The sequence below is a fragment of the Bombina bombina genome, chromosome 3, assembly GCF_027579735.1.
Source record: "Bombina bombina isolate aBomBom1 chromosome 3, aBomBom1.pri, whole genome shotgun sequence".
Taxonomy (NCBI): domain Eukaryota; kingdom Metazoa; phylum Chordata; class Amphibia; order Anura; family Bombinatoridae; genus Bombina; species Bombina bombina.
Genome location: NC_069501.1, coordinates 159,596,595 through 159,620,252, shown reverse-complemented (window position 1 = coordinate 159,620,252; position 23,658 = coordinate 159,596,595). Strand labels below are relative to the sequence as shown.

The following is a 23,658-nucleotide window of genomic DNA, read 5'->3' as shown; positions in this document are numbered from 1 at the left end:
CGCACGCTCCCTGGGAACAAATCAAATTTTATAATAGATGCGAATTAGGACGTTTTTCTAAAATCACATGCTCTTTCTGAATCATGATAGAAAAATGGGTTTCATGGCCCTTTAAGGTCTATATTTCAAGTCATAGCAGACAGGGGCATTGGCAAGTGGCCTAGCAACTGTTTCACTATGGTTCAAACCGAAGTGGCCCAAGCAGAGGTGGAAAGCCCAAAAGTTTGGCTGGGCTTTAGGGCTGTCCACCTCTGCTTGGGCAACTTTGGTTTGAACCATTAGCTGTCATTTATGGGCAGTGCTTAGGGGCTCAACATTTTCATTTTGTTAAACCAGCGAATAAAAAAGGAAGAGAAAGTGGCTTACCTGGAACAGCCAGGTAAGAAGGTGGGACTATTGGAGTTAGATAGACTGCTAAAACCTTTCATTGTATTTTGCCTTTAGTAATGATATAGCTTCATAATAAATTAACTGACATGATGCACTTCTTTTCACAAGAGTCAAAATATGTTTTCAACTACGTTTTATTTAAAAAAAAAATGTTTGACAGATACTTTGATGAAATAAAAGTAAACAGCTTTAAGTGGAATTGTTTTATATTTGAAGGTGCATTGAACATACTGGTAACATGAAATATTTATTTTCCCAGTAATTATACAATACACATTTGACAGCACTAGTAACCATGTCTTACATTAAGTTGATTAACTAGGAATACCAGTGATAAACATAAATCCTGCACTGACTTTGTAATCAAAAGTATAAAGTTTAACAGTGAGAAAATTATATAAAATAAATATGTGCAACCACAGTATTTGAAATATTACGTATTCAAAAAAAGTAATCCATTGAATATTCTCATCAAACAAAAAAAAAGAATGACTTGATGTTTGCTTTTTCATGTTGTAGACGTTGCATTATATGAGCAATGAAATGTAAAGGGACCATAGAGATATCTAGTTTGCTGCATCTAAGAGGACATTTTAAAATGTATCACACACAAACAAATACAGAAATCACTGTGCTGAAAATAGTGATTTAGATAGTGTATTAGAAACGTTTAAAGGGACAGTGTACTGTGAGTTTTATCGTTCCTTTTAATGTGTTGCAAATTATCCACTGTACCTTCTGGAGTGTATTAAATTATTTACAAATAGCTCCTTTTTATATTATTTTGGAATTTGAAATATCTGTATTTGCCTTCTGTATTCCAACCTTTATTTAAAATTCACAATATGAGTACTGGTTATAGAAAGGTTATGTAAACAAGAAAGTTTATTATAAATCACAATCCTAATTGGGGAGGAACAGAGGTACTAAAATGTTAATTTTCCATTGTTCTCTGTAAGTATTGGTTTCACTATGTATATACTTTTAAGATACAAATGACTCTGTGTACATATAAAAAAGATAAGATAGTGCTGTATGATCTCCCTGCACATTCAGCCAATTTTATTGGGTTGTGGTTTCTCTTAACAGAAACCATTATTTCCTATACAAAAATAAACCTAAATAATTTTGCATATATTTTACAGTACACTGCCCTTTTTAAATTTGATGGCCCTTTAAATATATTTGGGGTTCAATAAAAAGGATATATTTTAAGCATTAAACCATTTGAATGATTTGATATTATTGTATATTTAACTTGTTATAATTCTATCATAAAACAGACTGTTTAGGTATATCAAAGTCAAGCGTCTTCTTTGATCAATTTCATATACATTTTAATACATATAAAGTAGCTCATATAAATCATGTCTGTGCATCAACAATTGTGTTAAACATAAAATCCATCTTTTTTGCATGTCAATACATTTGTGAATAACATTTTTATCAAATTCATGAAGACACACAAAAATGTTTAATCTCCTTTTTTGACATAGAACCCTCAATTGAGATATGATACCCAGATTTTGTGATTTGTATACATTAGAATTTGTTTATTATGAATCTTATTCGTGGATTTTATCCTAATTGCATGAACAGCTTTCACATTGATGAACCAAACATAGTCAAAATAGTACAAAACAGGACAGTAAAAATGAAGTTATCTGATTTCTGTCAATATAAATTACATTTACAATTTCATAAATTGTTGAATAAAAATTCACACATCAATGGTTTAGTGTGATACTTAAGGGCAGCATTCCTTTAAAAAGAGTGATACTGAAAATGAATGATTGTTTTCTATTGATGGAATTAATTTAATAAATAAGTAATATGCTTTGTCTTTACAGACTACTATTAGTTAATAAAATGTGGATCAGTTTGTAAATATCATGACACTGTACAACTTTAATACTTTAATGCGGAAAAGGCAAAAATTACAATGGAAGAATGTTGAAGAATGTTAGATTGGGCCCAGTCAATGTTAGCACATTATATTTTATACAGACTTAAAATAGGTATGCTGAAAATGTTTCTGAGAGGTAATATATGATTTGAAAATAGAGATAATAATGGTAATAATAATAATAATTATAATAAAAGTTTGCATTTATAAGTTGACAAGTATTACGCTTCTAAACAACAGTATATTGTATGTTTTGTTATGACATTTTAGTAAAGTAACGGACATATTTATTGGACAGTATCGTGAAATTTCAGAAAAGCAATGGTCATATTTATTAAACAGTATACAGATTTGTTGTAACTATAAAAAAGTGAGACATATGGCAACTTCAGAGCCATTTTGTACTAACACTACTTCATGTACAGGGTATGACTCCTCTTTCTTTGATGCTTCATATTGATCCATTAAACCACCATAGCTATTTGTCACTGACACAAAACCGACATGGTAAATGTAAAATATCTCGACAAGGAAGTTGGAAAATGTTAGTTACAAATTATTTACTGAAAGCCTATTTAATGATAAAATGCAATGTTTAGAGCTTGATACATTGACCTACCTTACACCCGCAATATAGTTAAAAAAAAAAATCTGGAGCCCTTGACATGAAAAAAAAAAAATCCTAGCATTTTCTCCATGTTTATATATATAAAAAAAATATATGTGCCAACTGACATTTGTCTTGCTTTAAACACAGGAATATATGGATATACTTTTCATTTATGTTGCTATGTTTAAAAAATGTATGTTTTTTAGGTTTTATTGTTGTTAATTTATTCCTTTTAGTGCATAACTCAATAGCTAAATATTGTATCACTCAATATGTTTTCTTTGAAACATTACATTTCATATCAATATAAAACATAGACATTTTAATTGTCTCAGAAACACACACATTTGTGACAATTTTGTTGTGACTTTTGTTACTTGTTAATGTCACTTAGATCAGTGACTCTGATGAGTTCAATAAAATAAATTTACCTGATTATTTAATTTATTCATTTTTTTTGGCATAAATTACACTTATGTGAATTGCGTCCTGGGGGTCACTTGTTTGTCATACTATTGCTTTTAAATTATCTTTATTTCATCTTTAAGTTGTGGTTTCATACGTGTATTTGTATAGTTGTATGCGAATGTCTATTGGATTACTTTTGTGTAAGAATAAAAAATACATAAAAGGATGAATTAGGTACATCTATGTCATGTTGGACTCATTATGTATGAAAAGCAGCAATGATAATGTAGAAAAACTGTTCTTATTGAATCATTGTAGTGAAAAAAATTGGTTTATTTTACTGTCATAATATGATTAAATGAATGGGAACATTGGAATGTTATATTTTAGTTGTATATGTAAAGATGATATGTGTGTGGAAGCAAAGAACTTGCAAAATACAATACAATAAATTAAACTTTTAGACATTAAAAAATCCAGAGAGTGCAAGTTCTTTGCTTCCTAGTATTATATTCCTAGTATTATACCCTTGCTTGGTACCCTGATAAATGTCATAAGGAGTTGTGAGTGAGCATATAAAGATTGTGTGTTTGTCTGTCCATCCATGATAAAATGCATTATTACCATTTTTAAAAAGCAAAAAATAAAATATATTGCTTATTACGGATCCTTGCTGTTCAAAACGCGTTGTCATATTTCCAGAATCATTATTTTTTTGGCTTCTTTCAACTTTATTATGGAAAACAATCCCATGCCGTCCTGCCATTACTATGACATTTTGCTTTACAGTACAGAAATTCCTTTCACATTTATTCTCTTTACTTCATATCACAAGGAATAGGAGTTTGTGCTTATCATCAAAAAAAATGCAGTGCAAAATTTAAATATGAATATTACAACATTAAACAAAAAAGAATTTATATGGCACCACATCCTATTAGTTCACATATAGTACAATAGAACAATAAGAACAGACAATAATATTAACAGAGCGAAAAGAGGGCAAACTTGCATAGCAATGCAACACAAGAAATTATATACAAAGCAGAATGTTTTTATCCTTGATGGTGGGTTTTCCTCTTTTGTGTACTCCTGGCAAGAAATAGTTAAGGTGGATGGTGTATTTAAAAGACGGGGAAAAAAGAAAAACTTTTGTGGGATATGTGTGACTTTGTGTCTTTACATTGCATTTACAGTCCTTCCAATAGTACATAAATAAAGAAAATGTTCATTGCACTATTTAAGTTTTTTCATCACTTTCATCAGTCCAGACCAGATGGTCTTTAGAGCAGCTTGTGATGTTTCTTTTCAGTACTCTGCAAATAAGAAAATAAATAAATAAATGCATTGAATTGATGAAAACATTCAGGTGCATACTGACAAACAACACAGACATATAGATGATAGATAGATGATAGATTATTTTGTTTAAAAAAAAGTTAATAATATCTAATGAAAAATTAATATTACTTTCCATATTGTAGATGTTAAAAAAATAGAATTAGAGTATATAGAATCCCAAATAATTACTTGAGAATAATTGATTTATCACAACTGAAGATTAAAGGGATAGTCTAGTCAAGTTTAAACTTTCATGAATAAGATAGAGCATGCCATTTTAAGTAACTTTCTAATTTACTCCTGTTATCATTTTTTTCTTGCTATCTTTATTTGAAAAAGCAACAATGTAAGCATAGGAGTCGGACCATTAATGGCTCAGCACCTAGGTAGTGCTTGCTGATTGGTGTCTAAATGTAGCCACCAATCAGCAAGTGCTACATAGGTGCTGAACGAAAAATGGTCCGGCTCCTAAGCTTACATTCAAATAAAGATACCAAGAGAATGAAGAAAAATTGATAATAGGAGTAAATTAGAAAGTTGCTTAAAATTGCATGCTCTATCATGAAAGTTTAATTTTTACTAGACTATTCCTTAAAGAACATCTTTCTTCATAATTTAACTGCATGAAGCTTAATGCATCAGAAATTTTCTTACGTTACACATTGTATTCCTTTTTTTTTTATTATTGGAAATTTGAACATTTTAGCACTATTATGAGCCTTGTAAAAATGCTTACATAATTCTCCAGTAAACTGTCCTTGACTGTTTGGCCCCAAATATCCTACATCAAGAAAATCAAGAGCATTGCGTTGATGACCTCTCAAAATTTCCCCTTTTCTGGGTCCAGTTGATTCCTTTGAAGAAGTTGTTCCTGTAGAACTGTGTCCTCCGGGTGATGGGAAACTTGGTTTACAATATGGCATCAAAACTTCTTCTGTAACATAGAATTAATTGGATATTAAGGGCATTGCAAAAATATGACTTTTGGCAATATGTGTTAGCCTAAAAACATTTACTTAAATGTTAACAGTAAAGCAATCAAAGTTATAGATTTATAATAAGCAAATAGCTTGCTCACCTGCCTCATTACCTTGATTCTTGTCTTCATTAATATTTTATAAAATTGTTGATATTTAAACTACTACAATTAATTTAAACATGTGCTCCATTTGTGTACATTATGGACCAGAGTACAAATGAAAGTGATATTTGCGCTCCTCTGAGTAATACCAGAGCACGCTAATGGGTGCTATTAGCAGTTGACAGCAATGCGATTGCGAATATGAGCTTGCGTTTTCATTGCTGGAAAGCATTGCACTCCAATCGGAGCCTTGTTCTCCTTGTTCTCTAGCACAGTGCACGGTGTAAGTCGTGCAGCGATGGCAGCAAAGTGTAAATATATATGTATATGACTATATACATTTTATTTATGTGCTAATATGTGTATATACACATATTAACACATAAATATATATGCATATAAGCAGATACATATACTGTATATTTACAGGGAACATACAGTTCCCATAGACCACTATGTAAAGTCACTTTTCAGTGCTGTTTTTTTTCCTCTTAACACCACACACCCACTGACTTTAGCCCCCAAAAACTGCTAAGTGACGTTTTCTTTTTTTTTAAAAAAAAAAGAAAAGAAAACTAACACTTAAAGTGAATGTAAAGTTAAGCCTACTGCCTCACATTGTTAAGACTTTTGAAAATGATGCAGAGTTTAATTCATTCACCGATAAGCGCAGCTCTCCCGCCTGTCATATTGTCTAATTGATTTACAGATGATGATTGTTAAAACAACTAATCCTTGTTTTAACAATCATCATTTGTCAATCAATTAGACAATATGGCGGGCGGGAGAGCTGCGCTTATCAGCGGAGGGGTAAAAAGCAAACATTTTCAGAAAATAAATAAATATAAAAGATTTCATAAATTAAACTCTGCCTCATTTTTAAGTTTTAAGTTTGGGGAAATTTATAAAATCAAACAGAGATCTGATCTCTGGTTAATTTTGTAAGAGCTACCATGAACCACTTGTAATCAGCGGTTATTTATCACGTGCCTGCAAAACGGCAAATTTGCTCGTTTGCGGGCATGCGAAAAATTAGCACTCCCCTTGTAGTCTAGCCCTATATTAGCACTCTAGGGGCTAGCTGATTTAACTTTAAATATTGACGCTCAAACACATGGGGCTATATTACAAGTGGAGCGCTAAATTATTGCACACCCACAAATGGGCAAATTTGCCTTTTGGCGGGAGCGTGATAATTAACCAGCCATTACAAGTGCAGTAGGATTCATTAACCAGAGATCAGATCACTGGTTAATTAAAAAAATATCCCCCAATTTCCCCCAAAATAAAGTGTACAGTTAATTTATTAATAAAAAAAAATGAGCTTTTTTTAAATTAAAAATAAGTACATAAAGCAGTTATAAGGGGTTAAAGTGAGGGGATGTGAGGTGTTAGACAAAAACTGCACTGAAAAGTGCCTTTACATAGCAGTCTATGGGGGCTTTGTTTTATACTGAAAATATATACAGTACGTATATGCCTATATACAAATGCTTATATACATATATATTTATGGGTTAATATGTGCATATACACATTTAGACACATAAATATATATGTATATATTCATATACATATATATTTTAAATGTGTTGCCCAACGCTGCGCGACTTACCCCCTACGATGTGCTAGGTTCTTTGTCATTTCTGAAGGCCATCAAAATGCGGCTCCCATTGGAGCCTATGGAAGTACATTGTCGTGAGTGCAAAACTTCCAGGCGATGTGAACGTGAGGTTGAGTTCGCATTGCGCTCAACTTGTAATATCAGCACACATTTGTGTGCACTGGTATTACTGAGTGGAGCGCACAATCACACTCCCAAAAGCGCAATTTTGCGCTCCACTTGTAAATAGGCCTAAATGTGTAATTAAATAAAAAATCAACAACATATATGCTTACCTGATAAATTTATTTATTTCCGGATATGGTGAGTCCATGGCTTGAGTAATTACTGTTGGGAATATCACTTCTGGCCAGCAGGAGGAGGCAAAGAGCAGCACAGTTAAACTGCTAAGTATCACTCCCTTACCCACAACCCCCAGTCATTCGACCGAAGGAAATGGAGAAAAAGGAGTAACACAAGGTGTAGAGGTGCTTGAGGTTATAGTCAAAAGTACAACTGTCTTAAAATAAAGGGTGGGGCCATGGACTCAACATATCCGGAAGAAATACATTTATCAGGTAAGCATACATTTTGTTTTTCTTTCCTAAGATATGATGAGTCCACGGCTTGAGTAATTACTGTTGGGAACCAATACCCAAGCTAGAGGACACGGAAAAATAGGGAGGGACAAGACAGGCAGTTCTAAACAGAAGGCACCACCCCTTGAAGAACCTTTCTCCCAAAAGAAGCCTCAGCCGAGGAAAAAGTATCAAATTTGTAAAAAGTATGTAGAGAAGACCAAGTTGCAGCCTTGCAAATTTAATCCACAGAAGCTTAATTTTTAAAAGCCCAAGAAGAGGAAACAGCTCTTGTGGAATGAGCCGTAATTCTCTCAGGAGGCTGCTGTCCAGCAGTCTCATAAGCCAAATGAATTATACTTTGTAACCAGAAAGAAAGAGTAGTAGCAGTAGCTTTCTAACCTTTATGTTTCCCAGAGAAACAGACAAAGAGGGCAGAGGACTGGTGAAAATCCTCAGTCGCCTGTAAGCAGAATTTAAGAGCACGTACAACATCCAAATTGTGTAACAAACGTTCTTTGGAAGAAGAAGGATTAGGACACAGAGAGGGAACAACAATTTCCTGGTTGATATTTCTATTAGAAACAACCTTAGGAAGGAAACCTAATTTAGTGCGAAGAACCGCCTTATCGGCATGAAAAATAAGATAAGGGGAATCAAACTACATAGCTGAGAGTTCCGAGACTCTTTGAGCAGAAGAGATAGCAACAAGAAACAAAACCTTCCAAGATAAAAACTTAATGTCTATGGAATGCAATGGCTCAAACGGAGCCAGCTGTAAAACTTTAAGAACAAGGTTAAGGCTTTAAGGAGGAGCAACAGTCTTAAAGACAGGCTTGATTTTGACCAAGGCCTGACAAAAAGATTGCACATCTGGCACATCTGCCAAACGCTTATGTAGTAAAACTGATAAAACAGAAATCTGACCTTTCAGGGTACTGAGTGACAAACCCTTCTCCAGGCCTTCCTGACGAAAATATAAAATTCTAGGATTTCTAATTCTACTCCAAGAATAGCCTTTGGATTCACACCAATAAAGATATTTACACCATATTTTATGGTAAATCTTTCTAGTAACAGGTTTGCAAGCCTGAAACATGGTCTCAATGACCGACTCAGAAAAAACACGCTTAGACAGAATTAAGCATTCAATCTTCAAGCAGTCAGTTTCAGAGAAACAAGATTTGGATGAAGGAAGGAACCCTAAATAAGGAGGTCCTTCCTCAGAGGTAGTCTCCAAGGTGGAAGAATTTACATCTCCACTAGGTCTGCAAACCAGATCCTGCAAAGCCACGCAGGGGCTATTAGAATCACCAGTGCCCTCTCCTGTTTGATATGAGCAATGACTTGTGGAAGGAGAGCAAATGGAGGAAACAGGTATGCCAAACTGAAAACCCAAGGAACTGTCAGAGCATCTATCAGAACGATGAAAAATCTGTCTGCTCAGAAAATCCGCATGTACTGGATTGCAATGTCCCTTTAAGAAGAGCGTTTATATTGCCATCCGTAACCTCCTTCATGACTAAGGAACTCTGAGTTCCTCCCTGGTGATTGATGTAAGCCACAGAGGTTATGTTGTCTGACTGGAACTTGATAAACTGGGCTGAGGACAACTGAGGCCAACCAATAGAGCATTGTAAATCACCCTCAACTCCAAACTGTAGATGGGAAGAGCAGACTCCTCCTGAGTCCAAAGACCCTGAGCTTTTAACGAGTTCCAGACTGCTCAGCAGCCTGGTGTCCGTGGTCACAATCACCCAGGAAGGTCTCTGAAAGCATGTGCTCTGAGACAGATGTTCCGGAGAAATCCACCATGGGAGAGAATCCCTTGATGACTGATCTAACTCTATTCTCTGAGATAGATCCGCATGGTCTCCATTCCATTTTCTGAGCATGCACAACTGGAGAGCTCTCAAATGGAATAGAGCAAAAGGAATGATGTCCATGGAAGCTACCATCAGACCGATTACCTCCATACATTGAGCCACTGAAGGATGAGCAGAAGCCTGAAGAGAGAGGCAAGAGGAAATAAAAAAAAAATTCCTGACATCTGTGAGAAAAATCTTCATCAATAGAGAATCTACTCTTGTGGCTGGGAAAAGGGAGCTTTTTTCCAGATTCACATTCCGTCTGTGGGAACGAAGAAAAGACAACAAAATCTCTGTGTGATGTTTTGTTAGTTGAAAAGATGGCACCTGAACCAATATGTCATCCAGGTAGGATGACACAGCAAGAACAGATCACTACCAAAAGAGTCCCCAGAACCTTTGAACCTTTGAAAAAAATCTGGGAGCCGTGGCTAGACCAAATGGAAGGGCCATGAACTGGAAATGTTTGTCCAGAAAGGCAACTCTCAGGAATCTGTGATGTTCCTGTTAATAGGAACATGAAGATACACATCATTTAAGTCTATGGTTGTCATGAACTGACCCCCTTGCACTAAAGGAAGAATGGAGCGTATAGTCTCCATCTTGGAGGATGGAACTTTGAGAAACTTGTTTAGACACTTCAAGTCTAGAAAGGGACAGAAAGTTCCCTCTTTTTTGGGAACCACAAATAGGTTGGAGTAGAACCCGAGACCCTGTTTCTGCACTGGAACTGGAACTATCATTCCCAGGGAAGAAGGATGTTGAAAAAAGCCTTGAATTCCAATTTGTAACCCTGGGATACTATGTCCACAGTCCAGGGATCTGGGACATCTCGTTTCCAAGCTTGAGAGAACTGAGAAAGTCTGCCCCACCCCACCTGATCCGATCCCTAAAAGGGGGCAAACCCTTCATGCTGATTTGGAATCAGCTGCAGATTTCTTTGATTGTTTCCCCTTGTTCCAAGACTCATTGGGTTTCCAAGAAGACTTGGATTGTTCCTGCTTAGAAGAAGAAGGAGAAGGTTTTCCTCTGAAGTTACGAAAGGAATGAAAATTACTCTGACGTCCTTTAGGCCTATTCTTCTTATCTTGAAGTAGAAAAGACCCTTTTACACCCGTAGACCAGGATTTCAACCATAACGCCCTGCAGGCTAGGACAGCGAAACTAGAAGTTTATAGAAGCTCCTAGTCTAACAACCTGTAAAATAGCATCTGCAATAAAGGAATTGGCCAACTTAAGAGTTTTTATCCTATCTTGAGTTTCATCCCAGGAAGTCTCTACTTGAAGAGAATCAGACAAGGCGTTGAACCAACAAAATGCTGCACTAGTCACGGTGGCAATACACACCGCAGATTGCCGATGGAGACCTTGATGAACATAAATCTTTTTCAAATAAGACTCCAGCTTCTTGTCCACTGGATCCTTAAAAGAGCAGACATCTTCAATAGGAATAGTGGTTCTCTTGGCCAGAGTGGAAATGGCCCCTTCAACTTTGGGTACAGTATACCAAGGGTCTTTAATGGAGTCCTCGACAGGAAACATTTTCTTAAAAATGGGAGATGGGGAAAAGGACACTCCTGGTTTCTCCCATTCCTGTGAGATAATCTCCCTAGCAAGGTCTGGCACAGGAAAAACCTCCAGTGGAAGGTTCATCAAAAAACGATTAAGTTTACTAGATTTCTTAGGAGTGACAACGACAGGGGTATCGGAGTAATCTAAAGTAGCTAAATCCTCCTTTAACAATACACAAAGGTGTTCAAGCATAAATCTGAAGGATACCATCTCAGTCTCAGAAGAAGGAATTATACTGTCCGAATCGGAGATTTCACCCTCAGAAAGTACCAATGTATCTTCATCATCAGACTTATGAGAAAGGGCAACTTGGGAAGCAGAACTGAGGACAGGCACTTTACTTTCTGAATTTCTAGATTTCCTCTTGCATTTTCCCTGTAATCTGGGAATGGCAGCTAATCCCGCAGATACCGCTGAAGATACCTGTGCAGCAATTTCTGCTTTAAAATAAACTCCACTAGGAGCTATAGAGGAACCACAGGGCACTGCATGTGACACTATTAAGGCTTGGGACGTAGCAGGAGAAAGCTGAGGTATTATTTTAACAGCATCAACCTGATAGACATAGGCTCAAAAATTTTACCTTTATTTTGCAAGGTTTTCTTGACACATGAAGAACAAAATTGCATAGGAGCTGCAATGTGGGCATCTAAACATAATAAGCATGAATTCATGAGAGCAGGCTCTTGCTCCATATCAGACATGTTGTGAAACAGTAAATAAACTTGTACAGATAAGTTTCAAACTGAGTAAATAAACTTGTACAGATAAGTTTCAAACTGAGTACCAGAAATAACCGTTTTTTTAAACCAGACAGTTTAAAATGTTGCATCGGTTTATTGTAAAGCAAAGGGGAAATGAATAAACTGCTAAAATAGAAAATTCAGCCTTACTTTCAGTTTCAACTTTTATTGTTTTATCAAGTAAACATGTGTCAGAAAATAAAGCCTAATAAAATCATTTTAACCTTTCTATTTAAAAGAGTTTAAATGTTAGTCTCACACATGCTACAGTGCCTGCTTCATGTAATTTGTTAAGTGCATGGTTTTCCCAACTACAAGAAAAAGGACTTACCTTTTCCGCTGTCTGGCATGTAGACAGTTACAAGGTATGAGAAGACACAGTTCTTCACAGAGACCTTTGAAAAAGAAAGAACAGAGTAGCCAACTCTGGCTTTCTAAACTAGGGCAACAATTGTTAGGAAAACTCAGTATGCACCTCTTTACAAGTTCCTAACTGCTTTCCTTAAAGGAACATTAAACCCAATTTTTTTTCTTTCATAATTCAGATAGAGAATACAATTTTAAACAAAATTCCAATTTACTTCTAGTGTCTAATTAGCTTCATTCTTTAGATATCCTTTGTTTAAGAAATAGCAATGCACATGGGTGAGCCAATCACATCACATCAGGCTGATCTCTACACTACATCTAAAATTATCGCTGCAAGCTCCCTAATTAACCCCTTCACTGCTAGACATAATACACGTGTGATGCGCAGCGGCATTTAGCGGCCTTCTAATTACCAAACAGCAATGCCAAAGCCATATATGTCTGCTATTTCTGAACAAAGGGGATCCCAGAGAAGCATTTACAACCATTTATGCCATAATTGCACAAGTTGTTTGTAAATAATTTAAGTGACAAACCTATAGTGCGTGAAAAAATTTGTGAAAAAGTGAACAATTTTTTTTATTTGATCGCATTTGGCGGTGAAATGGTGGCATGAAATATACCAAAATGGGCATAGATCAATACTTTGAGATGTCTTCTAAAAAAAAAAGTGTCAAGGGATATTCAGGGATTCCTGACAGATATCAGTGTTCCAATGTAACTAGCGCTAATTTTGAAAAAAAGTGGTTTGGAAATAGCAAAGTGCTACTTGTATTTATGGCCCTATAACTTGCAAAAAAAGCAAACAACATGTAAACATTGGGTATTTCTAAACTCAGGACAAAATTTAGAAACTATTTAGCATGGGTGTTTTTTGGTGGTTATAGATGTGTAACAGATTTTGGGGGTCAAAGTTAGAAAAAGTGTGTTTTTTTCCCATTTTTTCCTCATATTTTATATTTTTTTATAGTAAGTTATAAGATATGATGAAAATAATGGTATCTTTAGAAAGTCCATTTAATGGCGAGAAAAACGGTATATAATATGTGTGGGTACAGTAAATGAGTAAGAGGAAAATTACAGCTAAACACAAACACTGCATAAACGTAAAAATAGCCTTGGTCCCAAACGGACAGAAAATGGAAAAGTGCTGTGGTCATTAAGGGGTTAATGTCCATTTAACTATATATCACAGTATATTTACTTATTAATAACAGACAAAGTTGTAACTCCTAACTATGATTATATTTTTATTTTTTTACCTGATCCAAAAGCTTGCTTATTTTGACGTTCCGTGGAGCCAAGCCATTCTTGTGTTTGTCGCTGTCGCTCTAAGGATGTTCTTGCATGGCGTTCCAATGAGGTCTTTGTGTCATCTGTATTTGTTGTATGCCTCTCAAGAGAACTTGCTTTCCTTTCTGTGGGACCACACATATTTCCCCCGCGTTGATTAGACCCCACTTGCTGCCTTATGTTTTGACATGGTGGAGGTTCAGGGGGTGGGGGCAAGTCTATTAAGAAATAAAACATATTGTATTTAAGTTTTGGACATTATACTAGCTTTTAGAGAAACCACTGAATCAATTTTAAAATCCATGTTAAAGGAAAGTCTAGTCAAAATTAAAGTTTCATGATTCAGATAGGGCATGCAATTTTAAACAACTTTCCAGTTTACATCTACTATCTAATTTGCATTGTTCTCTTTATGTTCTTTGTTGAAAAGTATACCTACAAAGACTCAGGGACAGCAAATAACTACTGGGAGCTAGCTGCTGATTGGTGAATGCATATATATGCCTTTTGTCACCAGCTAACCCAATGTGTTCAGCTAGCTCCCAATAGTGCATTGCTACTCCATCATAGGGTACAAAGAAAATTAAGTAAATTGAAAGTTGTTTAAAATTGCATCCCTGGGTTTCCGGTGGAGGTGGAGCTACACAGGTGTGCTGCACAGGTGTAGCCCAAGCAACAGCTCCAGTCCCATACCTGCTGGCGGTAAATCTCTATGCGCCCAGCCCTCAGCCCCTGACTGTGGGCTGATACATTTGCGTGGACAGTCAAGCAAAATCTGTTCCGGAACCCATGCCAGTGGCCTATCATCCCACTGGCCTTTGTTACCTACATCTATCTGGACTTTTTTCTCTACAAATCACAAACATTCACCATATCTGCTCTTTTGCTGGGCCTGAACTTTGCCGATATATTTATCACCCAAGTTGCTGGGACCCTGTCTGCTTGCTAAAGAGTACCTTCACTGTAATTACAGGACAAACTCCCCCTGTGCGCCAGCCACCCCACGACAACTAACTCTAAATTGCTGGATAGCTTTCCTTCCAAGCACGCCGCACTGCGGTGATTCTATTGGCGGTTTTTCTCCTACCACTGTAAATGTGTGTCTGCCGCATTGATGCGGCTCTGCTAACACCTCATCTTTCCATCTGACCCACCGTTGTGGCTACGCCGTTTTCCTGCTGATCCACGGATCCGCCTGCCGCTTTGTTGCGGCCCCGCTGGCGTCCCGCTGCTGCATCCTGCACCTCTGTGGCCCCTCCGACGGCCCGTAGATCGGCTCCTTTCTTCTCCTCCCTCCCCCACCGGTGCTGCGTGGGAGGGAACGAGGCCCAAGCACGGAGCAAGACCTCGGCCCGGGGGCACCCCCTACAGACTGCCCTGCTGCACAGGCTGGTGTTGCTGCCTCCCCCGGTCCCAACGATCTGCGAGGGGCACTGACGCTGCTCACCGGACCAGCTGGAGCAAAGGAGGAGGCATAGCAGTCCTTGCTTTGGAACCGGGCTGCCTGCCGGAATATTTGAGCTGACGACGGACTTCTGGGGTGGCTGGATAACGCGCGAAGGGGGGGGTAAGTCTCTAAACAGGCACCTTAGAGCTGATACACCCTGTGTTTTCCTCCTTCTTTCTTGTTTAAGGCTGCCAGTGACACCTCAAGGGAACATATATACAAGGACTGACAGGGTCTGGCCCTGGAACTGATAAAGGAGCAAGAAGCTCTTAAAAAGTACCCAGGGATTTGATTAGGACTTACACCACCTTGAAAGCTCACATATCTGTATAACTGTTTAAATAATTGTAAAGAGTTAAGCCCTATTGCACTATAAGAGCTCATGTTATATAGACGGGTGGAATAGATTAAGGCTTTAAACAGGCAAAAGTTATAAATATGTTAAATTCATATAAATTTCCAGGTTTATTGAAGTCACCCCTCTAGGATAAGGGGGGCAGTGACAGAATATATATACTGAATGTTGTATCTCAGAACATAGTTGCAATTATTAGTATTTAGGATTACTATACCGCAGGCTAAATAGCCACAGGTTACCTAAAAACACATGACTTAAAATGATTCGTTTATTCTACTTCTCTACACTATAGTCTAAACTCCCTAGGAGCTGTGGTTACATACATAAAAATAAATTTTGAGCAGCCTATTGGCTGCACCTACTTTTGAGTTTCCTCTCCCCCTGCTATTCCTGCTCTGAAATATAAGAATGCAGATTCAATGTTTAATGTTATAAGCTAAGCATCTATTGGGTCTTCTTTTTTTTTTTTTTTTTTCTCCTTGAAATGGTCCTTATTGCAGCTCTTGCTACATAAGAGCTGCCCAGGTTTCAAGCCTCTGGTGCTACCTACTAGGACCACCTGGTCACGCCTGGTAAATTTTTCAACTGATCTAAAAACAATTTCTATCTGATAACAATTCGCTCACTTTAAACAAAACTAGATAACACATAGAGTTCGATACTCCTTGGTAAGGTTCCCTAAGATACAGGGTTACGGGCACAGTCAATAAAACAAAAATAACAGCTAACACTTAAAAGGAGTAATCTTGCCTAGAATTAGTGGCTCTCCCTTAATATTTCTAAACCAAATCTATAAGTCCTGGCGAGCGTGTCTCCAATCACCCCTTGGCCCCTGAATAATTTTTTTTTCCAGCGGCCTGCATCTGCACCCCCCCCCCTTTTTTTTTTTTTTTTTTTTTTCCTTTTCACTAACTGAAATCAGGCTTAAAGTAGAGCACGCACTCCCCTCACATTTCCTCACAGTTTCCCCCACTCCCTTCCCCCACTTTTCTCTCCCTATTCTAGCACCTCGACAATTTTTTTTTTTTTAAACACGATTTCTCCTTTTTCATTCACTGAAGCGTCTCATGGATAAATTTTTTCACTCACATGCTAAGACTCCCTCGCCAGTCATGACTGCAAAACACAAAGACAGGAGAGCAAAGAACACCATAGCGACCTTAGTTGAACCTCAAGAATCACGTCTTATCACATCCTCCCTAACTGATGTATCGGACATGCAAAATTTAGTCACCAGAATAATGGAAGCATTAGCTCCTAATTTTGATGCACTAAAGTCAGAGATCAGACAAGATATCACTCTCCTATCTCAGGAAATCAGACAGTCCGCAGGCAGAATCAATGAAATTGAGCAGAGAGTGTCAGATCTTGAAGATCTTACCATATCACATAACACCAAGTTAGATTCAACTAAACACTCTCTAAACGTAATTCAGGCTAAACTCGAAGATATTGAGAACCGCGCTCGCAGAAATAACATACGCCTGATAGGGATACCCGAGGATAAAAGATATGAGGACCTAAACTCCTTCATCTCTGAGCATTTACCTCAGCTTCTCAAACTCCCACCTAACTATCCCCCGATAGTAGTAGAGAGGGTACATAGGCTTGGTAGACCCTGGGTGGATAATAAAGGAAATCATAGACCTAGACCAGTAATTGCTAAACTCTTGAATTTTCAAGATAAGGTTACCTTGATGCAATTCTATCGTAAGAATCAGCCTATTACCATTGGAGAATCGAAAATTCTCCTTTTTCAAGACTTCTCAGCTGAAACATCATCCAAAAGGAGGGTGTTAGCCCCCATGTGCACAAAATTGATCCAACAGGGCTACCAAGCCACCATAATCTATCCTGCAAAACTCAAAATCAAAGAAGCTGAGAACACATTTATTTTCAATACTCTTCAAGAAGTAGAACAACATTTGAAAGGCTCTAACACTTCAGGCACATATACACCAGGCTGAAAATGGAAGGGAAAGAGAAAAAGGGGAAAGAGATTTATCTTCCGCTGTTTTTCCCACTTTTATTTTTCTTTTCTTTTTCCTTTCTTCCCTTCATCTTTTTTTCTTTTTTTCTTTTCTTTATCATGAGCAGGATTCCTTGTCTTAGGAAAGCAATGATAGATGGGTCTTTAAGCCCTCCTGGTTTTCTTTCTTTTTTTTTGTTTAAAACTCTGGGGTTTTTTTGTTTTTTTTTTTGTTTTTTTTCCCTCCTTCCCTTTCCTTCCCCTCCCACCCGCGCCAGTCACATTTGGACTCAGTCATACTACCCAGTTAAAAACCTATGGCAAACCTTAAATTAGTTTCATGGAATGTGGGTGGGATTTCCACTCCAATTAAAAGAAAGGCCATTCTAACGCATCTGAGGAAATTAGGGGCCGATATAGCATTCTTGCAGGAAACACATCTAACAACAGAAGAATCTCAGAAACTCAAATCCACATGGGTGAAAGAAATTTTCTTCTCCCCGGGAGAGCGAAGGAAGAGAGGGGTGGCGATCCTGATTGGGAAGAAAATTGGCCAAGTGGTTATTCACAGTGATATAGACCCTGATGGGAGATTTGTAATAATTAAAGCTAAAATCCACAAAACAATCTACACACTATGCAATGTTTATGCCCCCAACAAATTAGACCCCAGCTTTTGGCACAAGATCCAGGCCAAAATTCTCTCTGTTCAGGAGGGACACCTAATACTAGGAGGTGATTTCAATATGTCTCCACAGTGCCCATTAGACAGACTTAGAATTTCTGGTAAGTCGCCTAAACAAAAACGGGATAACTTAGAAGCTAAATTAATAAAATCAATTATGCACAACCTAGCAATAAGAGATATCTGGAGGCTTCAAAACCCCGATGTCAGAGATTTCACCTGCCTGTCCAAAGCGCACAAAACATTGTCCAGAATCGATCTTTTTCTCATCAGCGACAGAATAAGACTGACAGAAGCAAAAGCAGGCTTGTCTCCTATCTTTTTATCAGATCACGGCCCCATCTCACTCGAGGTGCAGACTAGCTGCTATAATAAGAGACCAACACGCTTCTTATTTCCCTCCTTTCTCGCAAATGATCTGAAGTTTAAGAATTGGCTTAAACTCAAATTTGCGGATTATCTGGATCATAATCAAGACTATATAGGTTCGCCCCTGGTTTTCTGGGAGGCTGCTAAGGCAGTCCTCCGGGGCGAAATCATAGCCTATAGCGCGGAAAGATTTAGGAAAATACGACAAAGGGAGCAAGAAATTACTAGCTCAGTGATTAATTCATATAACTCTTATTTACTTGAAAAATCACCTAGATACTGGGCAAAATATATTCGGGCCAAAAACACAAGAGACACATTTACAATCTTCCAGGAAACACAGAGGGATCTTAGACTCCAAGCCAGAATCTATAGATTCAGTAATAAATCTGGCAAACTACTGGCAAATCTGGTAAAAAGGGAAAGGAAAACATCTCTCATTGAAAATATTCAAGAGGATGGTATTCTTCTTGATAAACCAGAAGCAATAGCGGAAGCTTTCACCAGCTACTATCAGAATCTTTATCTAAGTAGAGGCTCAGATATCTCACAGGCATCCCAATTCTGGAGTCGAATATCCTGCCCAAAAATATCAACGGAATTGATTAATTCCCTAAACACTCCAATCACTGAATTAGAGATAAATAAAACAATTGTAGATCTTGCCAATAATAAATCACCCGGACCAGACGGTCTCCCAAATGAGTTTTACAAAATTCTGAATTCTGAGATTACTCCCTATCTCAACAATTTATACAACAGTATGTACATCAAAGGCAATCAGGTGGCCGCCTCTTTCTCTTCTTCCAATACTGTCTTAATCTTGAAGGGCGGGAAAGATCCCTCCCTCAAAGAATCATATAGGCCCATAGCTCTCCCGAACGGAGATTATAAGATATTTTGCTCTATTTTGCTCTATTCTTGCTGAACGCCTCCAAGCACCACTTGCCACGGTAATACACCCTGACCAGGCGGGGTTTCTTAGGGGACGAAACTCTTCAGCTAAAATCAGAGAGGCCATACTTGTTACGGAGTATTTTAGGAAACTGGAGGCACTGGAGGGAGGGGGGGAGGGGGTGGCACCCGACCTGGCTATTCTTTCGATCGATGCAGAGAAAGCATTCGATTCGATACATTTTGACCATCTTTTTTCATCTCTGACAAATTTTGGCTTCAAAGGTAAATTTCTCGAATTCATTATGAATCTCTATAAAGAACCACACACTACCCTGATTGTCAATTCTATAGCTTCTTCACAGATAACTCTCGGAAGGGGAACGCGCCAGGGATGCCCCCTCTCTCCCCTTCTTTTCGACATTTCAATCGAACCACTAGCAATTATGGTTAGGCAACAACTTCCAGGCATCAAGGTGGGGAAGCAAGTTATAAAAATTGCCTTATACGCGGATGATCTTCTTTCAGATACTAAATCCAGCATCCCCAAATTGTTAAACATCACAACAAAATTTGGGTCCTTTTCGGGCTATAGGATTAACGAAGTAAAATCGGAACTGCTATGGTTGAGACAAAACAAAGACTCTCTTTATGATACTCCCTTTACCGTCTCTAAAATATCTCTTAAATATCTTGGAATCTTAATCCCTTCATCCCAGGGGGACCTGTACAATCTTAATTTCTCTCCGATTTTTGAAATGATCAGGGAAAAACTTAAAAACTGGCAATCTCTTCCGCTATCTTTATCCGGACGGATTGCTTTGTTTAAAATGATCTTGCTCCCAAAACTTCTCTACGTTCTCCAGAACGTCCCATTAATTCTTTTGGAGAAAGACATTCGCTGCCTAAATGGCTCACTTAGCAAATTCCTTTGGCAGGAAAAAAGACCTAGGATATCCCTAAATAAACTTTTTCTATCAAAAGAGAGTGCTGGCCTTGCATTGCCAGATATTCGATCCTATAATCATGCCTTTCTAGCCCGCGTGGTGGCCGACTGGATATCCCAGAGTAACTATGTTACGAATCAACTCCTGGAAGAGAATATGTGTAGCCCGTATCAGCTGATAGCGCTGGCTCACTGCCCGCCAAAAGATCTACCAGGCAGAATCAAAAGATTTAAATCTGTTTCTAATCCACTAAGGGCCTGGTGGAGAATAAGTAATCTATTATCCCTAAATGGGAAAATTTCTCACTATCTTCCAATACAGGGAAATCCGAAATTCCCCGCAGGAGTCAGTTCAGGAACCTTTAGGAAGTGGCAAGACCTAGGCTTGAGCAGGGTGATACAACTTTGGGACCCAGAAAGGAACATTGTCAAATCCTTTGACGAGCTAAAAGGAGAGTTTCACATCAACAATAAGGAATTTTTTGCATTCCTACAAGTTAGACACTTTCTACTCGAACTAGTGAACGAGGTAGGATGGAGCTGGAGTATGGGAAAACTGGAAGGCTGGATTACTCTCTTCAAAAATGGCATTAGGTCCATCTCCCCATGCTACCAGCTACTTAAATCAGGCAAAGGCGTTGTAGAGCTAGAGAAAATTACTGCTTTATGGAATAGGTTTTTACCACAATCAACTATTGATACAAAAACTATTCAAAGCTCAATTTGTAAAGTGGCTCAGGTCTCTCTCTCAGCTACATGGCGTGAGATGCACATTAAACTTCTCCACAATGCATACTTCACCCCCAAAAAAGGCGACAAAATTCATTATGCTAGCTTTAACAAATGTCCAAAGTGTTCACTCCCCGCAGCGGACATAATACACATGATTTGGAGTTGCCCCAGAATAAGACACCTCTGGTATAAATTAGAGTTCTGGATTAACAAAACCCTTAGGATCTCCCATCCGGGTCTTACACAGTTATTGATTGTTTTTGGTCATGGGGAACACAACTCAGAGAATAAACTGATATTTTTATCTATTTTAGCAACTAGATATCTTATCTTCAAAAAATGGAAGACGAGGGCAATACCATCTATCTCAGAGATAAAGAATTGTCTGAAAAAACAATGCCTTTTAGAACAAAGGGATACTAACCTAGATAACGATTTAGACATTAGACGATTCTTTAGTAAATGGTCTGCCTTCAAGTCACTACAAGACACAGAAATGCATGACCTTATATTCCCCTTTAGGAACTCGGAACTGGTCCTTCTGGGTGCTTGGTAGAGATCTGAAGGTGTTCTGGCGCGGGGGGGGGTTTCTCTCACATCCCTATATTCCTCTTCTTTTTTTTACCCCTTCCCTCTTCCACTTCCCCTTCCTCCTCCCCCTCCTCCCTCCCCCTTCTTTCCTCCCCCCCCCCTTTTTTTTTTTTTTCTTCTCTCTCCTTCTCCTTTTGTTTGTTTGGTTGACTGCTTGTTTTGTTTTGTTTTAATTTGTTCTTTTTTTTCGTTTCTTTAACCAGTATAAATAAAATAGAAAAGACTCCAGTTTAGTGTACAAACTTTACGTTGTGGGGACCAATTTATTAAGATAAAATGAAGTTATTGTTTTAAATTGTTTTTTGAGGTTCTCCGAAATGTGGTTTACCTGGCCCTGCGTGGCACAAAGAGGTTGAATTTATTTTGACTGTACACTCTGCTGGATTTAAATAAATATTTAAAAATTGCATCCCCTATCTGAATCAAGAAAGAAATGAATTTTATGTCCATTTAACAATTTGTAATCTATGTGTTTACATGTATCAGAAGAAAATTCACTGTTCTTGAGAATTATGTGTTTATGAACATGTTATACACACTGAACCCACCACACAAACACACTACACGTGCACATTAAAGTAAAGGTAAACTTTGATGAATGAAAGCCCGTTTTTTAAAAATACTATTAAAAACAGCGGCACTTTCATTCATCAAAGTTTAGAAAGCAGACGTTTTGTTTGAAAACTTACCTTTCTTCCCTTCACAGCCAGAGCAGCTTCCCCTGCACGGAGATCCTCTCTTCACACGTCAGCAATGACTAATCCGGCTTCCTCCAATCACGGCATGGCCTCAGGCAATGTTACCTTTGGGGGGAAAGCCGTGATTGGAGGAAGCCGGATTAGTCATTGCTGACGTGTGAAGAGAGGATCTCCGGGCGGGAGAAGCTGATCCGGCTGTGAAGAGAAGAAAGGTATGTTTTTAAACAAAACGGCTGCTTTCTAAACTCTGATGAATGAAAGTGCCCCTGTTTTTAATAGTATTTTTAAAAAACGGGTTTTCATTCATCAAAGTTTACCTTCACTTTAAACACAAACATCATCAACTAGAAACTTACATTAATGCCAGAGTTTAAAGGGCCATTATAGTATAAAATAAATTATACTCTTATTTGTTAGAGAATGTCATTTTAGCACTATATGTGTATAGCTTCCATAGAGGGGTTAAACACATAGTTAAAGTACCACTGGGGGAACTGCAGGTTCAGAGCAAATAATGCCAAATAAAAGGACTATAAACTGTTGTACCTGACAAGTATCTGGAATTAACATTCTTTAGGGGTCATTAAAGACAATTATGTAGATTACATTATCATTGTGTGCTCAATCTCTTATTTTGTCAATCTGGTTTGGTATGGACAGGTCAGGCAAACCCAGTACATTAGCTGAATACAAATTTAAATAAAATATATAATAAAATCCAAGTTTGATGAGTTCTGACAATCCAGTATTAAAAATACCAACTATTATTGGCATGATTTAATTCATTCCAGATTAAAATAAAACTATAGTTGACTATAGGTAACTATAGTATTAAACAAATAATGTGTATATATCTTTTTGTTGCATAGCTACATGTCCATATTTACTGTAAACAGTAAATACATTATAAATACATTATTAAGGGTAGCTAGGCTTGTAATAGATATTATTGAAGAGTTTATATACTTAGTTACCCATATTACAAAAATAATAATAGTAACAGATCATACCATCTGCATTTCCATCTCTGCGAAGTACAGGTGGCTGGTCCAGTCGGCCACCCTTGTGTTTCTTTGTTGGCCGTGGTCTTTGGCTATTATTCATGGCTGAACTTGTATTACTGTCAGTAGAAAATGGACTGGCAGGTCTGGGCTTCTGAGAAAAAGAGTGCATTTTTCCTAAAGAAAAAAAATATACATACAAATAA

General features: G+C 37.6%; 1 protein-coding gene across 1 annotated transcript in view; it reads right to left on the bottom strand.

Moving 5' to 3' along the window:
- Positions 1 to 508: 508 nt before the first annotated feature.
- ROBO2 (roundabout guidance receptor 2) overlaps positions 509 to 23,658 on the bottom strand; it is a 637,624-nt gene continuing 614,474 nt past the window's right edge. Inside the window, exons 26-29 of the mRNA XM_053706022.1 lie at positions 23,462 to 23,629; positions 13,732 to 13,980; positions 5,392 to 5,589; positions 509 to 4,630 (exon numbers count right to left, since the gene is read on the bottom strand). Of these exons, the coding sequence (XP_053561997.1) occupies positions 4,629 to 4,630; positions 5,392 to 5,589; positions 13,732 to 13,980; positions 23,462 to 23,629 (617 nt within the window). The 3' untranslated portion in view covers positions 509 to 4,628. The remainder of the gene's footprint in view (positions 4,631 to 5,391; positions 5,590 to 13,731; positions 13,981 to 23,461; positions 23,630 to 23,658) is intronic.